The sequence below is a fragment of the Saccopteryx bilineata genome, chromosome 5, assembly GCF_036850765.1.
Source record: "Saccopteryx bilineata isolate mSacBil1 chromosome 5, mSacBil1_pri_phased_curated, whole genome shotgun sequence".
In the NCBI taxonomy this organism is placed as follows: Eukaryota; Metazoa; Chordata; class Mammalia; order Chiroptera; family Emballonuridae; genus Saccopteryx; species Saccopteryx bilineata.
This window is the reverse complement of record NC_089494.1, coordinates 64,594,554-64,616,092: the sequence shown is the minus strand read 5'-3', so window position 1 is coordinate 64,616,092 and position 21,539 is coordinate 64,594,554. Positions and strand designations below refer to the sequence as shown.

General features: G+C 35.9%; 1 protein-coding gene across 5 annotated transcripts in view; it reads left to right on the top strand.

The window, feature by feature from the left end:
- The first annotated feature begins 1,225 nt into the window (after positions 1–1,225).
- The window catches only part of DYNC1I2 (dynein cytoplasmic 1 intermediate chain 2), a 61,384-nt gene continuing 41,070 nt past the window's right edge, over positions 1,226–21,539 (top strand). For 4 of the 5 annotated variants that reach the window (XM_066279366.1, XM_066279365.1, XM_066279364.1 and 1 more), the window contains exons 1-4: positions 1,473–1,631; positions 2,724–2,840; positions 5,777–5,894; positions 14,584–14,674. In XM_066279366.1, coding sequence (XP_066135463.1) covers positions 2,733–2,840; positions 5,777–5,894; positions 14,584–14,674 — 317 coding nt within the window. In that variant the 5' untranslated portion in view covers positions 1,473–1,631; positions 2,724–2,732. Of the gene's footprint in view, positions 1,385–1,472; positions 1,632–2,723; positions 2,841–5,776; positions 5,895–14,583; positions 14,675–21,539 lie in introns of those variants that run through there. The other variant, XM_066279362.1, reaches the window with a different exon arrangement.

The window sequence follows — 21,539 nt, the reverse complement described above, 5'->3', positions numbered from 1 at the left end:
GAAATTTTAAGAATTTTCCTTCTCAAATTTATTTGAGATATTTACTTGGCATATAGGCAGAGCAAAATAAGGAAAAGACTAGGCCCAGGCCCAAGGGCTTAGAATTTGAATCTTAAAGGTTAATCCTAGACTTGTCCTTCTAGAATATAAGAAAAACACTGCATTGGTGTTAGCTTTAATTCTTGCCAAATAATGCTTTAAATTATATAAATACAATTTTAAGAAATATGTGTCAACCCATTAATTTCTAATAAACTCATATTCCAATAACTTTTGCTTTCTCTGTATATTAAAAGTCCCAACAACCGTGAAAACCATTTTTGCTTGGTTTGGATTTCAATAGCATAAAATGCTTTCTTTTAAAAAATTCTTTGAGACAAAACCAAAATGCTTCCTACTGTACTACAATAAACTACAGGAGAATTATTTGTTATGCTGATTAGTATATTCTTATTTATTTATTTTATAATTATTTTTACAACAGTAACAATTTTATTTTAGCCCCAGATGAATAGTCCATGTGTACATGAAGTTTAAGAGGAAATATAGGAACTAGATATTTTTATTACTAATTGTCAAAACTATCACACTGCAACTAAGCAAGTTTACACCATAAATACTAGTAAAAACTAAGTAAGATTTACAAGTATCTTTTTCTTTTTTCTTTTTATTCAATTTATTGAGGTGACACTGGTTAACAAAATTATACAGATTTCAGGTGCACAATTCCACAGCACATCATCTGTACATTGTATTGTGTGTTCAGCACCCTCAGTTTCTTACAGTTTTTGACAGAATGGGGTTACAGTTCATTTTCAAAATTTAGATATTATATTTTAAATTTTGCTTAAGATCCCACATGAAACCTCTACAGGCATTTTCCCCCTTAAACTGAATATGTATATCCTAAAAATTGTCCTACCCCAAAATATATATATAGATTCACTACTAGTAAACCTTTCTGAAAATTCGGCCAATATTGAGTCACATATCTTAAGATATAACGTACAATATTGTGAGCACCGATTAAGGTACACAATACATTAAGCAAAAGTTCTGGAAGCTTCTCACCGGAGTTTTGAAAGAAGGCCTCAAAGAGGCTAATCACAGACTAGGAAACACTACATATCCCAGCATACTCTGCGATTACCCGTGACCACAACTCCCAAAATGCACTGCTCGCCGCACGCAAGTTTTCCTTGGAGCTGGGGCTTGTAGTTCTCTCGGGTTGTGTCTATCTGTAAGGCCAGGCCGGTGGTTGCTGATGCAGTCCGGTGGTTGCTTATTCAGCCCAACAATATTAACAGTAGTCCTCCAGTTTCTGACATAGCGGAAAAACTTCAGTCCCCTGTGGCTTCTTTTTCTCGTCTTCTGCTTTACACAGGTAAATCACGGAGGGGACCGCAATTCCTCGCAGCAGGGCCCCACCTTTCTTTCTGGGAGCGACCTCGTTCTGATTAGGCTGTTTGTCCCTACGCCCTCGCCGTAGCAGCCGCCGCCCATCCCTCTTTGTGTGCTTGGGGTTGCCGCGGAGCTGGTGGCGGCGACAGTTGCTGTCTGTGGGGAGAAGTGAGGGACGTTACCGGGAAGTTGCTGGCGGGCGGATTCTTCCCCAACTCGCCACCTGACAGGTGGGCTGACTGTCCTTCCCTCAAGGCCCTCCTATGTGTGTGTGTCGTGTCGGGACTTTGAGGGCGGCTTGGGGGCTCCTGGAGACACTGTCGCCCGGGCCGGCTCTGGGAAGAGCGGCAGGCAGAGCCAGGCGGGGTGACTCAGGCCGGCCGGGAGGACGAAGCCACTCTCTGACATTGCTGACCCCCCAGAGGTGGCTCGGACAGCCTGGAGGCTTGTCCAGTGCCCTCGGGTTCCCTCCTCCGGACGCGCTGTCCTGGCCGCGCCCTCTTGGCTGTGACCCCAGGGGAGACCCCAGTGATTCTTTTTCGTCTTACTCCGTTTTATAGATGAAAGTCATGACTACTTGCTTTAAATGCGTTTTCCCTCGCCGTTTCTGGGTTGGGGGCTACCCAGACGCGGAGAGTGGAGCATACCATTCCGGGGACATTCTCAGCCTTCAGTTTTAAGAAAGTGAGACGTTTGTGTCTGAGTCATTGAGACTCAGGCTTCTGTGAGGGTGGGCGGCCGGTCAGCTGTATGGAGTTAAGCTGGTCAGACTTTGTTTGGGGGCTTTGACTAAACGTATATTTACTGTAACTAAGTCTATTTGATAGTAAATGGTTGTTTTTGTGTATCGCTTGTCCAAAATATTACTATTACATTGAACTTTTAGAATTTGCTGGAATTTTGTGTCTGACCGCCCACGATTTTTATCTAACTTCTAGGAACGAATGCAAAACTCCGGTGATAGGTTTGATCTGTATCGTGTAGCCTAAGTTAAGCATCTTACTGCCAATCCATGTTCTCTGTTTTAAGTGCCAGAGATATGTTAAATTTGGACATGTGAACATTAAAGAGCTATGTGCCAGGTGCTGTGCTCAACTCTTAATAATATTTCTTATATGCAATTAGATTGTTCATAATATTTTTCAAGTCTTAGTAATTGATATGCTTTCATTATTTTAAAATTAGAGTTTATATGTTCTCTTTAGATAGCATTGAGCTACATGACCTCTTGAGATATTTCTCTTCTTGAAGACAAAATCTTTTTAAAGAATGCTGCTTTTACCAATGTAACAATGATTGTATATGATTATATGCTTCTTAAGATCACAAGCATGTCGGACAAAAGTGAATTAAAAGCAGAGTTGGAACGTAAGAAGCAGCGGTTGGCCCAAATCAGAGAGGAAAAGAAGAGAAAAGAAGAAGAAAGGAAAAAAAAGGAAGTATGTATGATTTTACAAAATAAACTTAATATAAAAAGAATTGGATTTTATTTCACGCACTTATATCTTTATGCAAAGCTTTCAGAATAGTTAAAATTTAGCAATTGTGACTGCAAAATATAGTACTGTTGATGAATCTTACTTTAAAGAAAGCAGGTATGAATAGCAAAATTCACTGTAGACAATTGCATAAGTAATAGTTGTCTTAGATGAAGTAAGCATTTTAGGTATATTTTGATCTGCGAGGGATAGGGTCCAAGACACCCAAGTGGATACTGAAACTGTGGATAGTACCAAACCCTATAAATACTATGTTTTTTCCTATTCTTATATACTTATGATAAAGTTTAACTTATAAATGAGGCATAGTAAAAGATTAACAGCAATTACTGACACAGTCAGGCACCACTTAATGACCTAAATATGCTCTGAGAAATTTGTTGTTGGGCGATTTTATCATCCATGTGCAAATATCATAGTTACTTACACAAACATAGATGATATAGCCTATACATACTACCCACCTTAGTTATATGATATAGCTTATTGCTCCTAGGACACAAGCCTGTACAGCATGTTACTGTACAAAACAAAATGACATAAAATCAGCTTGGTATATACATGGTATACAAGATGTATGAGGCTGCTGCTGGCGTAACATGCATGCTGTTTTATAGTTAACTTGTTTTTTATAAGTAGAAATAGAACATTCTAAAATAATGATAAAATGTAGAGTATAGTAAATACATGAACGAGTAACAATCATTTTTATTATTATCAAGTATGATGTATGAGACATAATTATATGTGCTATACTTTTATATGACTGATAGTGTAGTAGGTTTGTTTTTACCAGCATCACCTCAAACATATGCTTAATGCATTCAGCTCCATTATAATCATATGGGACCACTATTGTATATCTGGTCTGTTATTGACCAAAATGTTGTGCAGCACATGACTGTGATAAAGTAGAACAATTATGAAACTATACTTTAATAAAAGTTATGTAAATGTGTTCTCTCAGCAAATTAGCACAGGTTTCTTTTTCCTTTACAATTTTACACATAGAATATTTATTCTTACCATAGATCTTTGCAACCTCAGCATTTTTTTTTCTTTCTTTAAGTCAACTTTCACCTTTTCACTTAAAGGAAAGGGATATACTTTATTTTTTAGTGAGAGACAGAGGGATGGACAGATAGGAACAGACACACAGGAAGGGAGAGAGATGAGAAGTATCAATTCTTCGTTGAGACACCTTAGTTCATTGATTGCCTTCTCATGTGTGCCTTGACTGGTGGTTGGGGGGATTAGAGCAGAGCTAGTGACCCCTTGCTCAAGCCAGTGACCTTGGACTCAAGCCAGTGACCTTTGGGCTCAAGCCAGCAACCGTGGGGTCCTGTCTATGATCCCACACTCAAGCCAGTGACGCCACACTCAAACTGGTGAGCCCCTGCTCTAGCCAGATGAGCCTGCGCTCAAGCTGGCAACCTCGGGGCTTTGAGCCCAGGTCCTCCACATCCCAGGCCGATGCTCTATCCACTGAATCGCCACCTGGTGAGGCTAAAGGATACACTTTATGACTTCTTTTTTGCCATATCTGAATTGCCAGCATCACTACTTTTGTGTTTTGGGATATTGTTAAATAAAATGAGGGTTTCTTGAACACAGGCATTTCTATAATTGATCTGATAACCAACATGATTACTAAAAGCTGGCAGAAGGTTAGCATATATGCTGGACAAAGTGATGATTCACATCCCAGGCTGGACATAGTGAGACAGAGCAAGATTTCATCATGCTACTCAGAATAGATGCAATTTAAAACTTATGAATTATTCATTTCTAGAATTCCCCATTGAATATTTTCAGACAAAGGTTGACCACAGGTAACTGAAACCATTGAAGGTAAAACCACAGATAACGGGACACTACTGTATATATAGCACTTTTACTGTGAAGGTTTAAATTTCACTTGAGATGTTTTGGATGAGCTGAGAGTATTGCGGTTTCTCTAGTTTAACTGGAAGATTTTGCTAAAACTATAAATGTCTGAAATGAAAGTTGATAAGAACTTAATTAAAAAATGTTTAACTATGCAAAAGTGAATTTTACCAAACTCAACCACATTTTTATCATAAAAGCAATACCTATAGGCCCTGGCCAGGTAGCTAAGTAGGTAAAGCATCATCCAGGCATACCAAGGTTACGGGTTCAGTACCGGTCAGGGAACATGCGAGAAGCAGTTAATGGGTATACAACTAAATGGAACAACTAAGTGGACCAACAAGTTGGTACTTCTCTCTCTCTCTGTGCCTTTCTTTTTCTCTCCCTTTCTCCCTCAAATCAATGGAAAAATTTAAAAATAAAATTAATAATACCTACAGTTTAAAAAAAAATTTAAAGCTTTTCTCCAGATGCATTTTTTATAAACATCCTTACATAAAGTTGCATAAATGCAATGAAACTTCATACAGAAGTTTGAGGTACTCATACTTTTTTTCAAAAAATCAAATTGTAATTTAGTTAAAATTTTTTACCTCTTATATAATTTTTTTTCCCCATAGTGTTACAATATTTATGTCTAAGCTTCTGTGCCACTGGAGGAGATTTTAACAATTCCTAACTGTGTAGCAATTTAATACTGTGAATAATTAGAAGTTGACTGTACTTTTAGAATTTATTAGGAAAATTTTTTGTGGAAGCTCTTTGATTACTTATAAAAATGGATCATTTTAGTACATATCATTTGGAGATTACTTACTAGAACTTTACTGAGAATGATTTTCACTTAATGAGTATAATGTGTATCACAAAATACATCTATAGATAGATAGATAGATAGTTTTTTTGTTTGTTTGTTTGTTTGTTTGTTTTTTGGCAAACAAATGTGTACCATATGTAAACTTAAGTTTTTTACTTAAAAAATTTAGACTGATCAGAAGAAGGAAGCAGTTGCTCCTGCACAAGAAGAATCAGACCTTGAAAAAAAAAGAAGAGAAGCTGAAGCATTGCTTCAGAGCATGGGGCTAACTCCAGAATCCCCCATTGGTAAGGATAAGAATATATCCATTTATAAGAGACGTATATTCTGTTTATCTCAGATGTACCTGAGATGAGTGAGCTGACAATATAGTTTGCATATTTTTCTTATTTGTGTATCTTAAAAATTACTGCACTTATAATTTATTTGGAATTGTGGCAAAAATAAAAACATGGTATTTTGTTTGTTCAAAAGAGCTTCAAGGTTAATTATGTTTATTAACACATATGAACCACTAATTTATTTTTCTTGTTAAATCAGTAATTTATTTATTTATTTTTTTTTTTTTTCATTTTTCTGAAGCTGGAAACAGGGAGAGACAGTCAGACAGACTCCCGCATGCGCCCGACCGGGATCCACCCCGCACGCCCACCAGGGGCGGTGCTCTGCCCCCCAGGGGGCGATGCTCTGCCCATCCTGGGCGTCGCCATATTGCGACCAGAGCCACTCTAGCGCCTGAGGCAGAGGCCACAGAGCCATGCCCAGCGCCCGGGCCATCTTTGCTCCAATGGAGCCTTGGCTGCGGGAGGAGAAGAGAGAGACAGAGAGGAAAGCGCGGCGGAGGGGTGGAGAAGCAAATGGGCGCTTCTATGTGCCCTGGCCGGGAATCGAACCCGGGTCCTCTGCACGCTAGGCCGACGCTCTACCGCTGTAAATCAGTAATTTATTTTAACAAACATTTGTTAACAAGCTTTCTGTGCCACTCTGAATTAAACTCTTTTTGACTGTAGATCCTGATTTTATTCTATATTCCTTTCTGTAGATTAGATAGAGGTATGATCAATCAGAGTTCTAAAGGTATATTAATATTCAAAGATATAGGAGTGGAAGGAGAAGCTTGTAACTTCTGCTCTTAGTGCTATAAGGGAAATAATACTGGTACATTATTTTGGCAGTGATCTTGACTTAGTCTGATTCTTTTTCTGTGTTACCCATTTTGATAGCAGTGCTAGACCAAAAAACTGAAATAGTACAGGTACTGAGGACAGTCTTTCTTATCAGAAAGCATTAAATGCTTACATAAAATAATTTTGAACTAGGTGCTTTTACATAGTATTTTAGCTTGACATGGCTATTGTCCTTTGGGGACCTAAAATTTTAGTTAGATTGTTGGCTAATTTCATGTAGTCGAGGGAATCAATACCAGAGATAGTAATTGCTTTATACCTGTTGTAAAACTGAAGTAAAACTGTCCTTAGAGTTGTTATTTCTAAAAGGTTGGAAGATGAAAAAGCTGGTAATCCTCCCAGTCTGCTTCATCGTTACTTCTTTCAGCTCATTTGCCTTTTCCTTTATTGTTAGAATGTGAATACTGAAATACATTAACATTTATGTCTTTATTTAATAAGTTTATGTTGCGTATTGCAATTTTTAAGGTAAATGCATCAGAACACTGTTACTTTATTTTAAAAATACCAAGTTACTTGTTAGTTGTATAGTCTTTGAATGATCATTTTTTTTCTGAGCCTTTGGCTTTTGCTTGTCTCCTGTAGAATTTTTTTTTCTTTTTAGGACATTAGCTTCACTGACTTCACTTGCTGATATTTTTTTCATTTATGGCCCACCTCCATCATCAATTCTTAAAAGATCATTCTTTAGTTATATGCATATGTTTGTTTGTATGTGTTTCTCCCTTCTACCCCATCTCCAATTTCATTCTTCCCAGGCTTGCATTAAGTACTTTTGCATTTTTAACATAAATCTTTTGATCTGTCCTGTGTATTTACGTATGTATATGTTTTATATACATGCATGGCATTGTACTGTATGTCTCATTCTTCTATAAAGGGGAGCTTTTCCTCAGTAAATAGGGCTACTTGGTTACTCTAACTGCATTTTCTGTTAGAAAAACAAGAGACGTGCTTAACTTTTTTCACTTTAATTACTAGTAGTCACTTTCAAGGGGTTTGTGTCTGTGTGTTTATTTTAAAAATAGATTAGCTGGCCCTGGCCATTTGACTCAGTGGGAGAGTGTTGGCCTGGCGTATGGATGTCCCAGTTTTAATTCCCTGTCAGGGCACACAGGAGAAGCACACATCTACTTCTCCACCCCTCCCCCACCTTTCTCTCTTTCTTCCCCTTCTGCAGCTATAGCTTGATTGATTTGAGTGCATCAGCCACTGGTGCTGAGGATAGCTCCGTGGAGCCTCCATCTCAGGCACTAAAAATAGCTCGGTTGTGAGCATGGTTGCAGATGGGCAGAGCATCAGCCCCAGATGGGGTTTGCCGGATGGATCCCGGATGAGGCACATGCGGTAGTCTATCTCCCCTCCTCTCAACATGGAAAAGAAGAAAAAAAAAATAGATTAGCTAATATTTAAGATTTTTGTGTATATACTCATAAGTGAAATATGGCTGTAATTTTCTTGTACTGTCCATGTGGCCATCTGGTTATGGTTTAAAATAAATTGGACAGCTTTCCCTTTTGCTATTTTGCAGAACAACTTGTAAAAGATATTACCTGTTCTTTAAAAACTTGATAAAATCTAACTGTAAAGCTGCCTGGAATTATGACTATTTCCCCAGAGGGTAGGGGACAATAGGCTTTTTAATTTTTTTAATTTTTTTGTGGTTTTAAGTTTTAAGTTTTAAGTTTTTTGTGGTTATAGTCTATCTGGGTTTTCTACTTTTTCTTGTATTTTTTTTTAATTTTTTTAATTTTTATTTATTTATTCATTTTAGAGAGGAGGGGGGGAGAGAGAGAGAGAGAGAGAGGAGAGACAGAGAGAGAGAAGGGGGGAGGAGCTGGAAGCATCAACTCCCATATGTGCCTTGACCAGGCAAGCCCAGGGTTTCGAACCGGCGACCTCAGCATTTCCAGGTCGACACTTTATCCACTGCGCCACCACAGGTCAGGCGTATTTTTTTTTTTTTAACAATAGAAATACTTAGTATCTCTCATATTTTCTGCTAGCCAGAAATTTAATAGTGGCTTAGCTGAGTGGTTCTGGTTCAGGGTCTCTCGTGGTGTTGAAGTCAAGAAGTTAGTCAGGATTATAGTCGTCTGAAGTCTTAACTAAGGCCACAGGATTTGCCTTCAAGGTGGCTCACTCCCATGGCTGGCAAGTTGGTGTTGGTTGTTAGTCGGAAGGCTGGGTTCCTCTCCACATGAGCCACTCCACAGAACTGCTTGAGTATCCTTGTAGCATGTCAGCGGAGTTTTCCCAGAATGAGCAATCTAAGGGAGACAGAGAGCCAGGAGGAAGCTGTCCTGTTTGTGACTTACCCTCGGACTTACACTGCTACCACATTCTGGCCACTGGAAGAGTCACTAAGTCTAGCTCACGTTCATATAGAATTTGTGGACATTCTTTAAAACCACCAAAATATTTGCATAAACTCATAGGTCTCTGTATATTTTGAGATGAAAATATGCTTTTCTCCCCTTAAAATGTATTAATATGATTTATATTAGTATGTTTTCTAATGCAAAAGCATGCCTACATTATGGAATAAACCCCTAGTTTGGGGATACTATTTTTCTTACACATTGCTAGATTTGTTTGTTAGCATTTTATTTAGGAATTCTTCATCTATGCCCCAAAGACTCATAATTTTTTTTCCTTTTACTATATCATGTCTTTTTTTTTAATAATGGTTATACTAGCCTCATTAAATGAATTGTGTGGTTTTCCACCTTTTGTTCTCTGACAAATGCCTAAAAATCTTTCTAGTATTTATTTAAAATTAGAATACAGATCTAGGCAGTGGTTGTCTTCCTTTTTTTTTATAGTAACCCACAATAAAAATACATTTTTTTATCATGACCCAGGATGAATACTTGTTTTTCTTCTCAGTACAGCATAAATTTATTAAATATTTTTATTGTAAAATATAAGAACACTGCTAGGATACTTAAGAAAATTTATTTAAAAAGTTATTTTCTGGCCCTGGCCGGTTGGCTCAGTGGTAGAGCATTGGCCTGGCGTGCAGGAGTCCCGGGTTCAATTCCCAGCCAGGGCACACAGGAGAAGCGCCCATCTGCTTCTCCACCCCTCCCCCTTTCCTTCCTCTCTGTCTCTCTCTTCCCCTCCTGCAGCCAAGGCTCCATTGGAGCAAAGTTGTCCCGGGTGCTGAGGATGGCTCCGTGGCCTCTGCCTCAGGCGCTAGAATGGCTCTGGTCACAACAGAGGGACGCCCCAGATGGGCAGAGCATCGCCCCCTGGTGGGCATGCCGGGTGGATCCCAGTCGAGTGCATGCGGGAGTCTGTCTGACTGCCTCCCCGTTTCCAACTTCAGAAAAATACAAAAATAAATAAATAAATAAAAAGTTATTTTCTTAAAATAGACTTTTAAAAATTCTACCAAAAGTAACTATTTTTAAAAGATTAGCTAATAAAACCTCTTAGCTTCTCTTCACTGATAGATCGTTATTTATGTGGTCATTTGACTGCTTTTTGTCAGAGATCCTTGAGAGCAGGGATAACATAATCCATTTTTACCCCTGGTGTCCAGCACAAGATAGACACTTAAATGTTTGTTCAGTTGTTATTAGGCCACATGTCTTCATAGCTGGTAAGGCCAAATAAAAGCCATTTTGCTTTAAAAGCAGGAACAAATTTAAAATTTAGCAAAATGCATAGTGGAAATGTCCACAATGGCTTGATTTTATTTTTTTAATGAAATTTAAGTGACAAGTCTTAAAGATAATTTTGGACACAGCATTCAAGACATATTTTATCAATAGTGGAGTTATTAAATAATGATTATGGGGAAAAATTGAATCTTTTTATATGTGTAACCACTGTTTTAACCATTTTGTGAAGAGATGAAAACATATTGGTTACTCTGTAGCCTTAGTCTGTATCAGTTGGGTAAATTGATTAATGTGATAGTTTATTATCTAGATATTCTTTTATTAAAAACAAAATAAATTTGCTAGTCAAAATAAGTATTATCTTATATTTTTTCCTTTCTCTTATAACTTTTGAATATTTTAAATATGATTTTTCAAGGGAGTGCTTTCCAGGTATTGAGACATTATTTTCAAGTGATTTTAGTCTAATAATAATAGTTCCTTTTAGTATTTTAATTCTATAAAATTTTATTATTTAAAAAAATTATCTGATTCTTTAAATTATACTGAAGAGAATAAAAGAAAAGAAACATTTAAGGGAGATTAGTTGAGGATAAATTTCATTATCAGGAGAAGGGTTCATAGAAAAGGGAGAAATTAGTGCTTTTCAGAAATTTAAGATTTTAAAGCAGTAGCTTTCAGGACAGAAAGGAAAACATGAAAAGGTTACTTAGGCATCAATATTCCAGGCTAGGAGCATTTGTGTCCACAAGAGGGCATAACTGTATCAAAGGTTGTGTGTGAATAGTAAGTATCCTAGAAGTGACCTCACAAATTCAGGTTGTCTCAGAACCTCGTTTCTTCCATATCACTGTCTTTCCAACACGTTAATTCCCTGCATTTACTTTCCTTGACTGTCCACCTTTCTAGGTCCATCTTTGAGGAAAAAAACCTTTTTGCCAGAGGCTTTCTTTTACTTGAAAATTATTTGGCCTGTGTACCAACCCTTATCTCTGAGACTTCTGTGTGGTTCTCAGTGGTTGACTCAAATATAATTCTAAATCTAGGTGCATTTTCAGATCCTTTATGCTTTAGGAATATACTAGTTGTTTCTTCACAGCCCAAAAGGCAGCAATGTTAATTTTATATCCCTGGAAAGCCAAAATGTAAGCCGGCGAGAAAGGCCTTCTTGACTGGCTTTTTGTCCTAGAGAATTAGAGTCACAGCCTTTCAATATTACTTATATGATCAGTGAATGCTATGATGTAGATTTGTTTTTCAGTTTACTTTATATTTCTCCTTTGCTTCTCAAAGAAGGAAATAGTATCTTTGCTCTGAACTTCTAAGAAGTTTAAATTCATTTACATACCACATATGTTAATATTAAATCTTTTCTTTTGCACCATTTAAAAGGCTTTTCGTAGGCTATTCTGTATACAGAACTGTGCAGTAAGGTCATCTGATTGAATCACTCTTGTTATTAAGCATATAATTTTAAAGATATTTTTCAAAAGCTAATTATTAACAAGTTATGGTATTTTCAAAGCTGATTGGACTCTTAACCCATCTTTAAAAATGAATTCTAAAATTGAGTCTTTTCTGAGATTTGAGAAGCAAAGAGTTGTTTGGGGGTTATTTGATTTGTGGTTTTTTTTATTTGTTTTTTTAATCTTTTGAATGCATGCTTTCATTTGTTCTTAGGGGTCATTTATTGGAGTTGGGAGTATGGTGGCATTACCTTTTTGTACAATTACTGTATTTTTTTATTTTTCTAGACTAATTGGCTTTAACATATGGTAGTCATCAAATAAAGCTACCATTCCCTTTTTCCTATTAACATTCCTTCTTTTTCAATAATAATAACTTTCTTTTTTTTAGGTTTGTCCCTTCTCTAGTGTACATTACTTATTATTGCAAGGGTAGTTAAGCTCGTGGACCAGATAATAACTTTCAGCTCTTTATACATCCATTTCATCAAATGGCTTGGATACTTTTGGGCGGAGATGGAGAGTTCTATCTAATTACAAATTTGAAATTATGGTGATTTCTTTTGCTTCTGGATGAGAAACTGATAATTTGGTAGCATCACCCCTGTGATTTATTTTTATTCCTGGAATTTTTATTTTAGAATTGGCTAAGTTAGTTTATTTATTTATGTATATATAATTACTATTTAACATATTTCCATAAAGAATTTGAAGTGACATTTTTTTAATGTAGTCTTAACCAAAAAAGATACTGTTGAACTTAAGTGGAGTCATTGATACTTGCAGTCACAAGAAAAGGGAAAGAACATATTAAACTGGAAAAGAATTTTCTAGTTCATCACAAATAATGAAATTGAAAGGAATATTACTATTTTCCTCCTATTTTCTAATATATTACTTAGAAGAATTATTTTCCTAAGCATGAAGTTAAGTTATATAATTTAAATAATACATTTCTTCTTTGACAACCTTTAATATCAAAATATTATGTTGCCTCACTATGATTTAGTAAACATGTGTTTGTGCTTATAGGCAAGCTACTGTTATATATTACTCTTTATTTCTATCCATTTGGATCTTAGCCTAAGGAAGCCTCACAGTAAGAAATGGGCATAAGATGAGGAAATGTAACATAAGTTAAAGGATATTTAATGTTCTTTTATTTCTGATACAAATCGTTTTCAGCTACTTTTAGTTACACATGCAGCTCCTAGCACAGTGCCATCCACCTGTGAACATATAAAGGCAATGTCATTGCATTGTTTCTGAGAAATTTAATCATTTAAATTAGATTAGAAACATTTAATTATGTTTTTATAGTCCTTTAGAATTTCTCAGGAAACAAACATTTTAGCTATGATTTGTTTTTCTTCTAATCTTATCGGTTACCAATAGAATTTGCCACTGAAAAAATAGGATGATCAGTGTGTGTCTGTGTTTAAGATGTAATTCATCATACTAAACTTTTGTTAGATTAGCAAACCCAGTGTTTCTACTGCAGCATGTATAACATGTAAACATCATTTTAAGAGTTTAGTGAATGTGACTATTCCAAAAACACAGACTTTTGATTATATATTTCTTTAGTTCCTATATAACTGGGAACTTACCTTCTTTTCAGTAGACTAGTAAAAGAAGGGCTTGCAGCTCAACATAAAATGTATTAGTTACTTAATATTGTACATTGAAAAATTAATTTAAAAAGATACTTGGAATTGGGGACAATTATGGTAAAATTTAACCAGAAGATGGCAGTGATGATCCTCCTATACTCCCTGCAATGGTAATCAGAAAGTTTTATAAATGTAATAGCATGAAATATGCTCACTCAACTGTTGGCATATAATGTTATAAATAACAGTTTAGGGAAAAGCATTTGCTGTTTGTTTTATATACTATGAAAAATGTGTATTTTTCTATAAGAAGGGATTAAGAATATTTTGGGTGTCTGTATCTTTGTCTGTACACTTCAGTTTTTTCTGAATACTGGGGTAAGGAAGTTACCATAAGTCTTGCCTTGTTTAAGTTGCATGCATCACTTTATGTTATGCATCATGTCTAGAAGGCATGCTGTTTTATGGCCTGTTTGCATTCTTCACCCAAATTGCTGGAAATTAATGGACATTTTAAAGGAGCCATTCCATTTCTCTAAATTGGCCTTTATATATATTTTGGTGGGAAGGGATTAAATCATTCAAGACATTTTTGAAAGAAAAAATATGTTAGACAAAAAATTAACATTTAAAAATAAATCTCAAGAAACCAGAGATAATGACCTCGAAGCATATTTTAGAGTTTTGATTTTGACAGCAATTATAAATATCATTTATAATCTGGTGATCTTAAAAGTGAGAAATTAGAAAGGAGAAGGAATGCTTTCCTTTGAAAATTAGCACCCACATTTGGTGTTGGCTGAGATGAAGATGCATCCTTCTATAATCTTTCTTATTTTTTTTAATATAAAACCCAAATGCATTTTGCCAGAGAAATTGCATGAATTGTCAGCATGCATTGTTAATTTTGTCTTTCTCCTCTTTTCTACTGTTCATTTTCATTTATGTATTTTTGTCTTTTTGTTTGCCATTATTTTTTCTTTCTTGTTAATTACTTCATGTTAAATTACTTTTGAAACGCCATAAGCTGAGCAACCTCTCCGTGTAGTAACAACGGATACCTGTCTGTTTCACTATTTAGTCCCTCCTCCTATGTCTCCATCCTCCAAATCTGTGAGCACACCAAGTGAAGCTGGAAGCCAAGACTCTGGAGATGGCGCAGTGGGATCTAGGTATAGTAATTTTCTTTTAATATTTTAATGATAGAATGCATTTTGTGCCCAGATGCTGTCAGTGCTGTAGAAGGACTCTAAATAGTTATGTTGAGTTAGTCTTAATATTTTGAAATCTAAATGGCACTGAAATTGTTTGTTGCAATTGGGGGAAATTTTTCTTTACAATATTTTAACTGTCACACTTGATTAATTTAGTACTGAATAGTTAACTGGTTTATGTTAATTATTTTATATTAAAATAGAGGTGTTAATTTATTTAAATGTTTTCTGTTTAAACTTTATATTGGGTTAGAATGTGACTGTTTTGGGTATAAATAGTGTAAAACTTCTATGTTGTGCTTAAGTCCTTATCCAGTAATTGAAAATTTCAACAATAAAGTTAAACAACTCAATTTTGTTCTATTAATTTACTAGTTCTAATTATGATAGAAAATAATAGTGCATAAAATATCAAGAATAAGAAATAACTGCTAAGGGAACATTAAGTTTTTCACAGTCTTGAGGACATCATGCTAAGTAAAATAAGACAGAAAAATGAATACTGTGTAATCTCACTTAGATGTGGGATCTTAAAAAACAAATAGCTCATAGAACATATTAGTGGTTGGCAGAGGTCGGGGACAGGAGCTGGGTAAAGTGGGTGAAGTGGGGTCAAAGGTACAAACTTCCAGTTATAAAATAAATGAGTCATGGGGATGTAATGTACAATGTGGTGATTATAGTTAACAATACTGTATTGCATATTTCAAAGTTGCTAAGAGAATTGATCTTTAAAAAGTTCTCATCACAAGAAAAATTTGTAACTACATATGGTAATGATGATATTAACTAGATGTCTTGTGATCATTTCACAATATATACAAATATGGAGCCATTATGTTGTATACCTGAAACTAATATGGTATTACTTGTCAATTACACCTCAATTAAAAAAGAAAAAAGTGTTTACTGCCAAGTTTTCCTGAATTTGCTTCTTCCTTGTAAAACTATATTTTATTTGTTTTAGGATTCTGCATACTTGTTGGGTCTTGCTTTTCAAAAATTCAGTAAGATTTCAGCTCCTTTCCAAAATCTATGTTGGGAAACATATTATTACTTATTTATTTCTCTCTCTCTCTTTCTTTCAACCTCACCCTCACACACATACAATAGCAAGTCTTTAACAACATTGTACTTTTTGACTTCTTGTGACAACTGAAATGAGATTAAACATAGCTAGTTAAAATCTGCATTTAGATTTTGGGCCAGAAAATTAAGTGTTCTCAGGAAAATCTCAACACACCTTTTAATAGGAAATAAATGGTCCTGGCCAATAGGAATAAATGGCTCAGTGGATAGAGTGTCGGCCCAGCATATGGATGTCCTGGGTTTGATTTGGGGTCAGGACACACAGGAGAAGCATCTTTTTGCTTCTCTCTCTCTCCTCTCCCACTTCTCTCTCTTCCTCCCTCTTTCTGTCTCACAGCCAGCAGCTCAATTGGTTAGAGCAAGCGTGGCCAACAAGTTTTTGCCCCCGGGCCAGATTAGAAAGAAAACTTTTTCACAGGCTGGACGAAATATTAAAATTTAAAAATGTTAAGTACAAAAACGATTCGTTTAAGTAAACAAAATTTTTTTATGTAATTTGTTTATGAATGTTAAATGAGTGAAAAAAATTTTAATCTACAATATTATTTTAATAAGAATGTATTTTAATAAAAATATAATTACATACCGTATAAATATCCAATCTGTAGCGCAATCGAAACAATATTTAATTCATAGAATGAGCTTGAAGGGGTTATATCGCAAATAAAACAATTATTTCATTTTACAAACAGCCTGGGCACATTTTCAGTTATCAACTGCAGATATTGTCTATGCTACAATGCCACTTGATTCAGCACACTTGACCACAAAAATAACGAATTGTTTGACCTGGGGTGCGCACTGGCAAACACCGCCTAAAAGAATGTGGGTTTCACATCGCCACTAAATGTCAAAAAGTTCATATCGAGTACAGACAAGTACAAAAGTTATAAATCTTTATAATGGAATTTTTTTAAAAAATAAGTATCACGAATCCATTCGACCAATTATTGTAAGTTAATCCTAGATTAGTCACATGCAGAATTCTTTTCCAGGTATCACTATCTTCTTAAATATCTCGATTTCCAATAATCAAAGACGCTTCTGCTTCTGAGAAGCTGAGATTTTAAAGTAGCGGAGAATATTAAAAATTTAATTGCAGGCCGCATAAACTCATTACACGGGTCGGATGTTGGCCATGCCTGGGTTAGAGTGTCAACCCTGGGCCCTGAGGATAGCTTGGTTGATTTGAGCAACAGCCCTAGTTGAGGGTTGCCAGGTGGATCCTGGACGGGCACATGTAGAGGTCTGCCTCACTATTTCCCCTCCTTAAACTTAAAAACCAAAAAGGAAAAAGAAAGAAAAACAATAAGAAGTCTTGTCTTCTTTGTGCCTGAGCCCCTCATTTTGTAATTACAAATAAGTAATGGGTGTCTGAAAACAGAGCAGGAAAAGAAGAGCAGGGGAGCTAGATAATCCATAAACTTAGTACTAATTTCTGAATAATCAGGATATTAGCAATTAGAAGGCACAAAACTGTTCTGTGTAGAGAACCAAAATTGCAAATCTGAGCAGTCCTGCCATTGGTGGTAAATGACGTAACTCTATCATTTAAGAAAAATCAGCCTGACCTGTGGTGGCACAGTGGATGAAGCGTTGACCTGGAATGCTGAGGTCGCCAGTTTGAAACACCTGGCTTGCCCAGTCAAGACACATACAAAAAGTAACTACTATGAGTTGATGCTTCTTATTCCTCTCCACCGCCATAAAAAAAAAAAGAAAAATCAGGGTTTTATTTTTATGCTATTACCTTATAAAATAGTATGTATTATAGATTATTTAGTCTAAATTAAGGTTAAATTAATTTTGTAATATTTATACTTCTATGGGTTTTTTACAAATAATATTCCTTTGCTAATAAGCAAGTGGTATTTCAGTTGAAGGTTTTCCCTCCTTCTGCAAAATTACCATAGTATTTCCCAAAATAAAAATAATTACATTTATGAAATTTCTTTATTTGATATTATACATTATTTTTATGTATATAATATACTGTGTTCATTCCAAACTCAGTTTTCTTGATTTTGAATAGAAGTAGAAAGATTATTTTAATGCAGCATCAGCAAGTTTGCTTTCACAAATATTATATAACATCTACTTGGTTTCTAAAATTAACATGAATTAAAACATATCCCTCTCAGTTTTATTGGGGAACCAAGAGGTTATTAGAGACCTTTGGAATATTGTAAATTGCTACAGGGAGTAAATATTATTAAAAATAATATTTAGCCTGACAAGGTGGTGGAACAGTGGATAGAACAGTGGAACTGGGACACAGATGACTCAGATTCAAAACCCCAAGGTCACCGGGTTGAGCATGGGGTTATTGGCTTGAGCGTTGGATCATAGAGCATTGGATCATAGACATGTCCCCATGGTTGCTGGCTTGAGCATAAAGGTTGTTGGCTTTAGTAATGGGTCACTCACTCTGCTATAGCCCCCTGGTCAAGGCATCTCTCTCCCTTCTGTCTATCCCTACCTGTCCCTCTTTCTGTCTCTGTCACACACACACAAAAAAAAGTTTAAAAAAAAGTATTTATTTATGTATATAGGATGGGGCAAAAGTAGGTTAACAGTTGTGAGTACCTGAAGGGTTTATTCTTATATATTTCTTATTATATTATTTTCCATATCAACAGCTGTAAACCTACTTTTGACCCTCCCTGTAGAACACATACTCATTGAGTTGCCAATTTAATGTTAAGTACTTGATTACCACAGACAATAAAGTATATATTTATGGCCCTTGTTTTCATGGAACTTTTAGTCTAATGATTATATCATTGATTTATGGGAGAAGATATTCACAAATGATATATCTGATATGGGCCTGATATCCAAAATATATAAAGAACTCATAAGCTCAACATCAAAAAACAAATAATCCAGTTAAAAAATGGGCTGAGGACCTGAATAGATATTTCTCCAAAAAAGACATGCAGATGGCCAGCTGACACATGAAAAGAGGTCATCATCACTAATCATCTTGGAAATGCACATCAAAACCACAATGAGATGTCACCTCACAAAATGATAATAAAAAGTAGTGGTGAGGATGTGTAGAAAATGAAGCTGTTGTGTACTGTTGGTGGAATTGCAAATTGGTGCAGCACTATGGAAAACTGTAAGATCCTCAAAAAAATAACAACTAACTACCATATGATCCAGCAACTTCACTCCTGGCTGTCTATCCAAAGAAAATTAAAACATTAATTTGAATATGCACCCCTGTTATACTGCTCACAAAAATTAGGGGATATTTCAAAATGAATATGAAGTGATAAAAAAGCATTTGATTTTTTTTATTAACATCAGAAAAGCAAACGACAAGTCAAAGAAAGTTTGATTATGTAAATGAGATATAAAACCAACTGTTATTTCATTGGTGAAAATGACTATACAAAAGGCTGAAAATACTGGAGTATCTGCACGTTCTCTGATCCCCTAATTTTTGTGAGCAGAGTATTGTAGGATTATTCACAGAAGCTAAGATGAAGCAGCCCAAGTGTTCATCGATAGATAAATGGATAAAGAAGACATATACATACATTAAAAAAAATGAGATCTTACCATTTCTGTTAGCATGGATGGACTTAGACGGTATCATGCTAAGTGAAATAAGTCAGATAAAGATGGACAAATATAATTTTACTTACATATGGAATCTGAAAAACAAAACAAATGAACAAACAATACGAAAACAGACTCAATACAGACTACAAACTGATGTTTGCCAAGAGGAAGAGGAATAGGGGTGGGCAAAAAGGTGAAGGGGAGGAAGAGTTACAAACTTCCAGTTATAGTGTAAGTCATGGGGATGTAATGTGCAGCTAGGAAATATAGTTAGTAATGATGTAAAAACTTTATACAATGACAGATGGTTACTAGATTTATCGCGGTGATCACTTTGTATGGTGTATAAATGTTGAAGAACTTCGTTATACACCTGAAACTCATATAATAACATGTCAACTATGCTTTAATTTTTAAAAGTTGAGGATGTTATTCACTGTAGTGAAAAGTTCTAATGATAGTGTGCTAACTTGTGTTTCAAGTGTAGATTTTTAATAAGTTGTAAAACAAGAAAATAGGTATTCAAGTACCATTAGGGCTATTCTTATTGGAGCATGAATACAGAATTAGTGTCTTCTAACCGGAGAGGAAAAATTTCTCTTTTTGAATGAAATATCATAATCTTTCTAATGTTAGTGCATACATTGTCTTCTTTGAACTCATTTTAAACATTGATTTTCAAGAGGGCTGAGAGTATGTTCATTTTATATATATGTAAATGTATGTATACTCACACACAAATAGAAAAGTATGATTTCCACTAAATCATCTCCAGGTTCCATAGTAGAAAGATAATTAATATTGTTGATTAGTTGGTGCTATTCGTAATAAAATAATAGCATTTCTACTTAATGGTTTTGAAAAAAATGCTAGGTTATGAAAATAAAACAAAACAAACTCAAATTGAGCAGGCATGATAAGAATGAATGAATAGGCCCTGGCCAGTTGGCTCAGCGGTAGAGCGTCGGCCTGGCGTGCGGGGGACCCGGGTTCGATTCCCGGCCAGGGCACATAGGAGAAGCGCCCATTTGCTTCTCCACTCCCCCCCTTCCTCTCTGTCTCTCTCTTCCCCTCCCGCAGCCAAGGCTCCATTGGAGCAAAGATGGCCCGGGCGCTGGGGATGGCTCCTTGGCCTCTGCCCCAGGCGCTAGAGTGGCTCTGGTCGCAACAGAGCGATGCCCCGGAGGGGCAGAGCATCGCCCCCTGGTGGGCAGAGCGTCGCCCCTGGTGGGCGTGCCGGGTGGATCTGTTGGGCGCATGCGGGAGTCTGTCTGACTGTCTCTCCCCGTTTCCAGCTTCAGAAAAATACAAAAAAAAAAAAAAAAAAAAAAGAATGAATGAATGAATGAAGAGAAATATAAGAAATATGACAGAAAAATGCATGGATATATGTGAGATGGCCAATACAATCCAAGATTAGTATACTTGGGGATGAGGACAATATATATATTAGATGTTATCAAATATATCAAAATGTCAAAATCACTATTTCTTTTTTTTTTTTTTTTTTTTTTTTTTTACAGAGACAATGAGTCAGAGAGAGGGATAGACAAGGACAGACAGACAGGAACGGAGAGAGATGAGAAGCATCAATCATTAGTTTTTCATTGCGTGTTGCAACACCTTAGTTGTTCATTGATTGCTTTCTCATATGTGCCTTGACCGCGGGCCTTCAGCAGACGGAGCAACCCCTTGCTGGAGCCAGTAACCTTGGGTTCAAGCTGGTGGGCTTTTGCTCAAACCAGATGAGCCGTGCTCAAGCTGGAGACCTCGGGGTCTCGAACCTGGGTCCTCTACATCCCAATCCGAGGGTCTATCCACTGCGCCACCACCTGGTCAGGCTAAAATCACTATTTCTAAATACCAAAAATTTCTTTTGAGCCTAGTGGCAATATATGAATAAATATAAAAGGCCATGAAAAGTGGTATTTCTCTAACTTTGCAGATTGGGAAGTTATATTAGGTTTTTAGTTCACTTTCTTAACCACTTTTGTTATCTCTAAAATTTAGGTGACAGCATTTATTCAACTGGGAAATCCATGCCTCTTGTTCCTTTTTTTCATTCTTGATTGGTTTATCTCTCTGGCTTTGGGATTAATTTGGAAGTTTACTTTATAGTTCTGAAGATGCCTTTAATAATTATAATCCCATATGTTGTTCA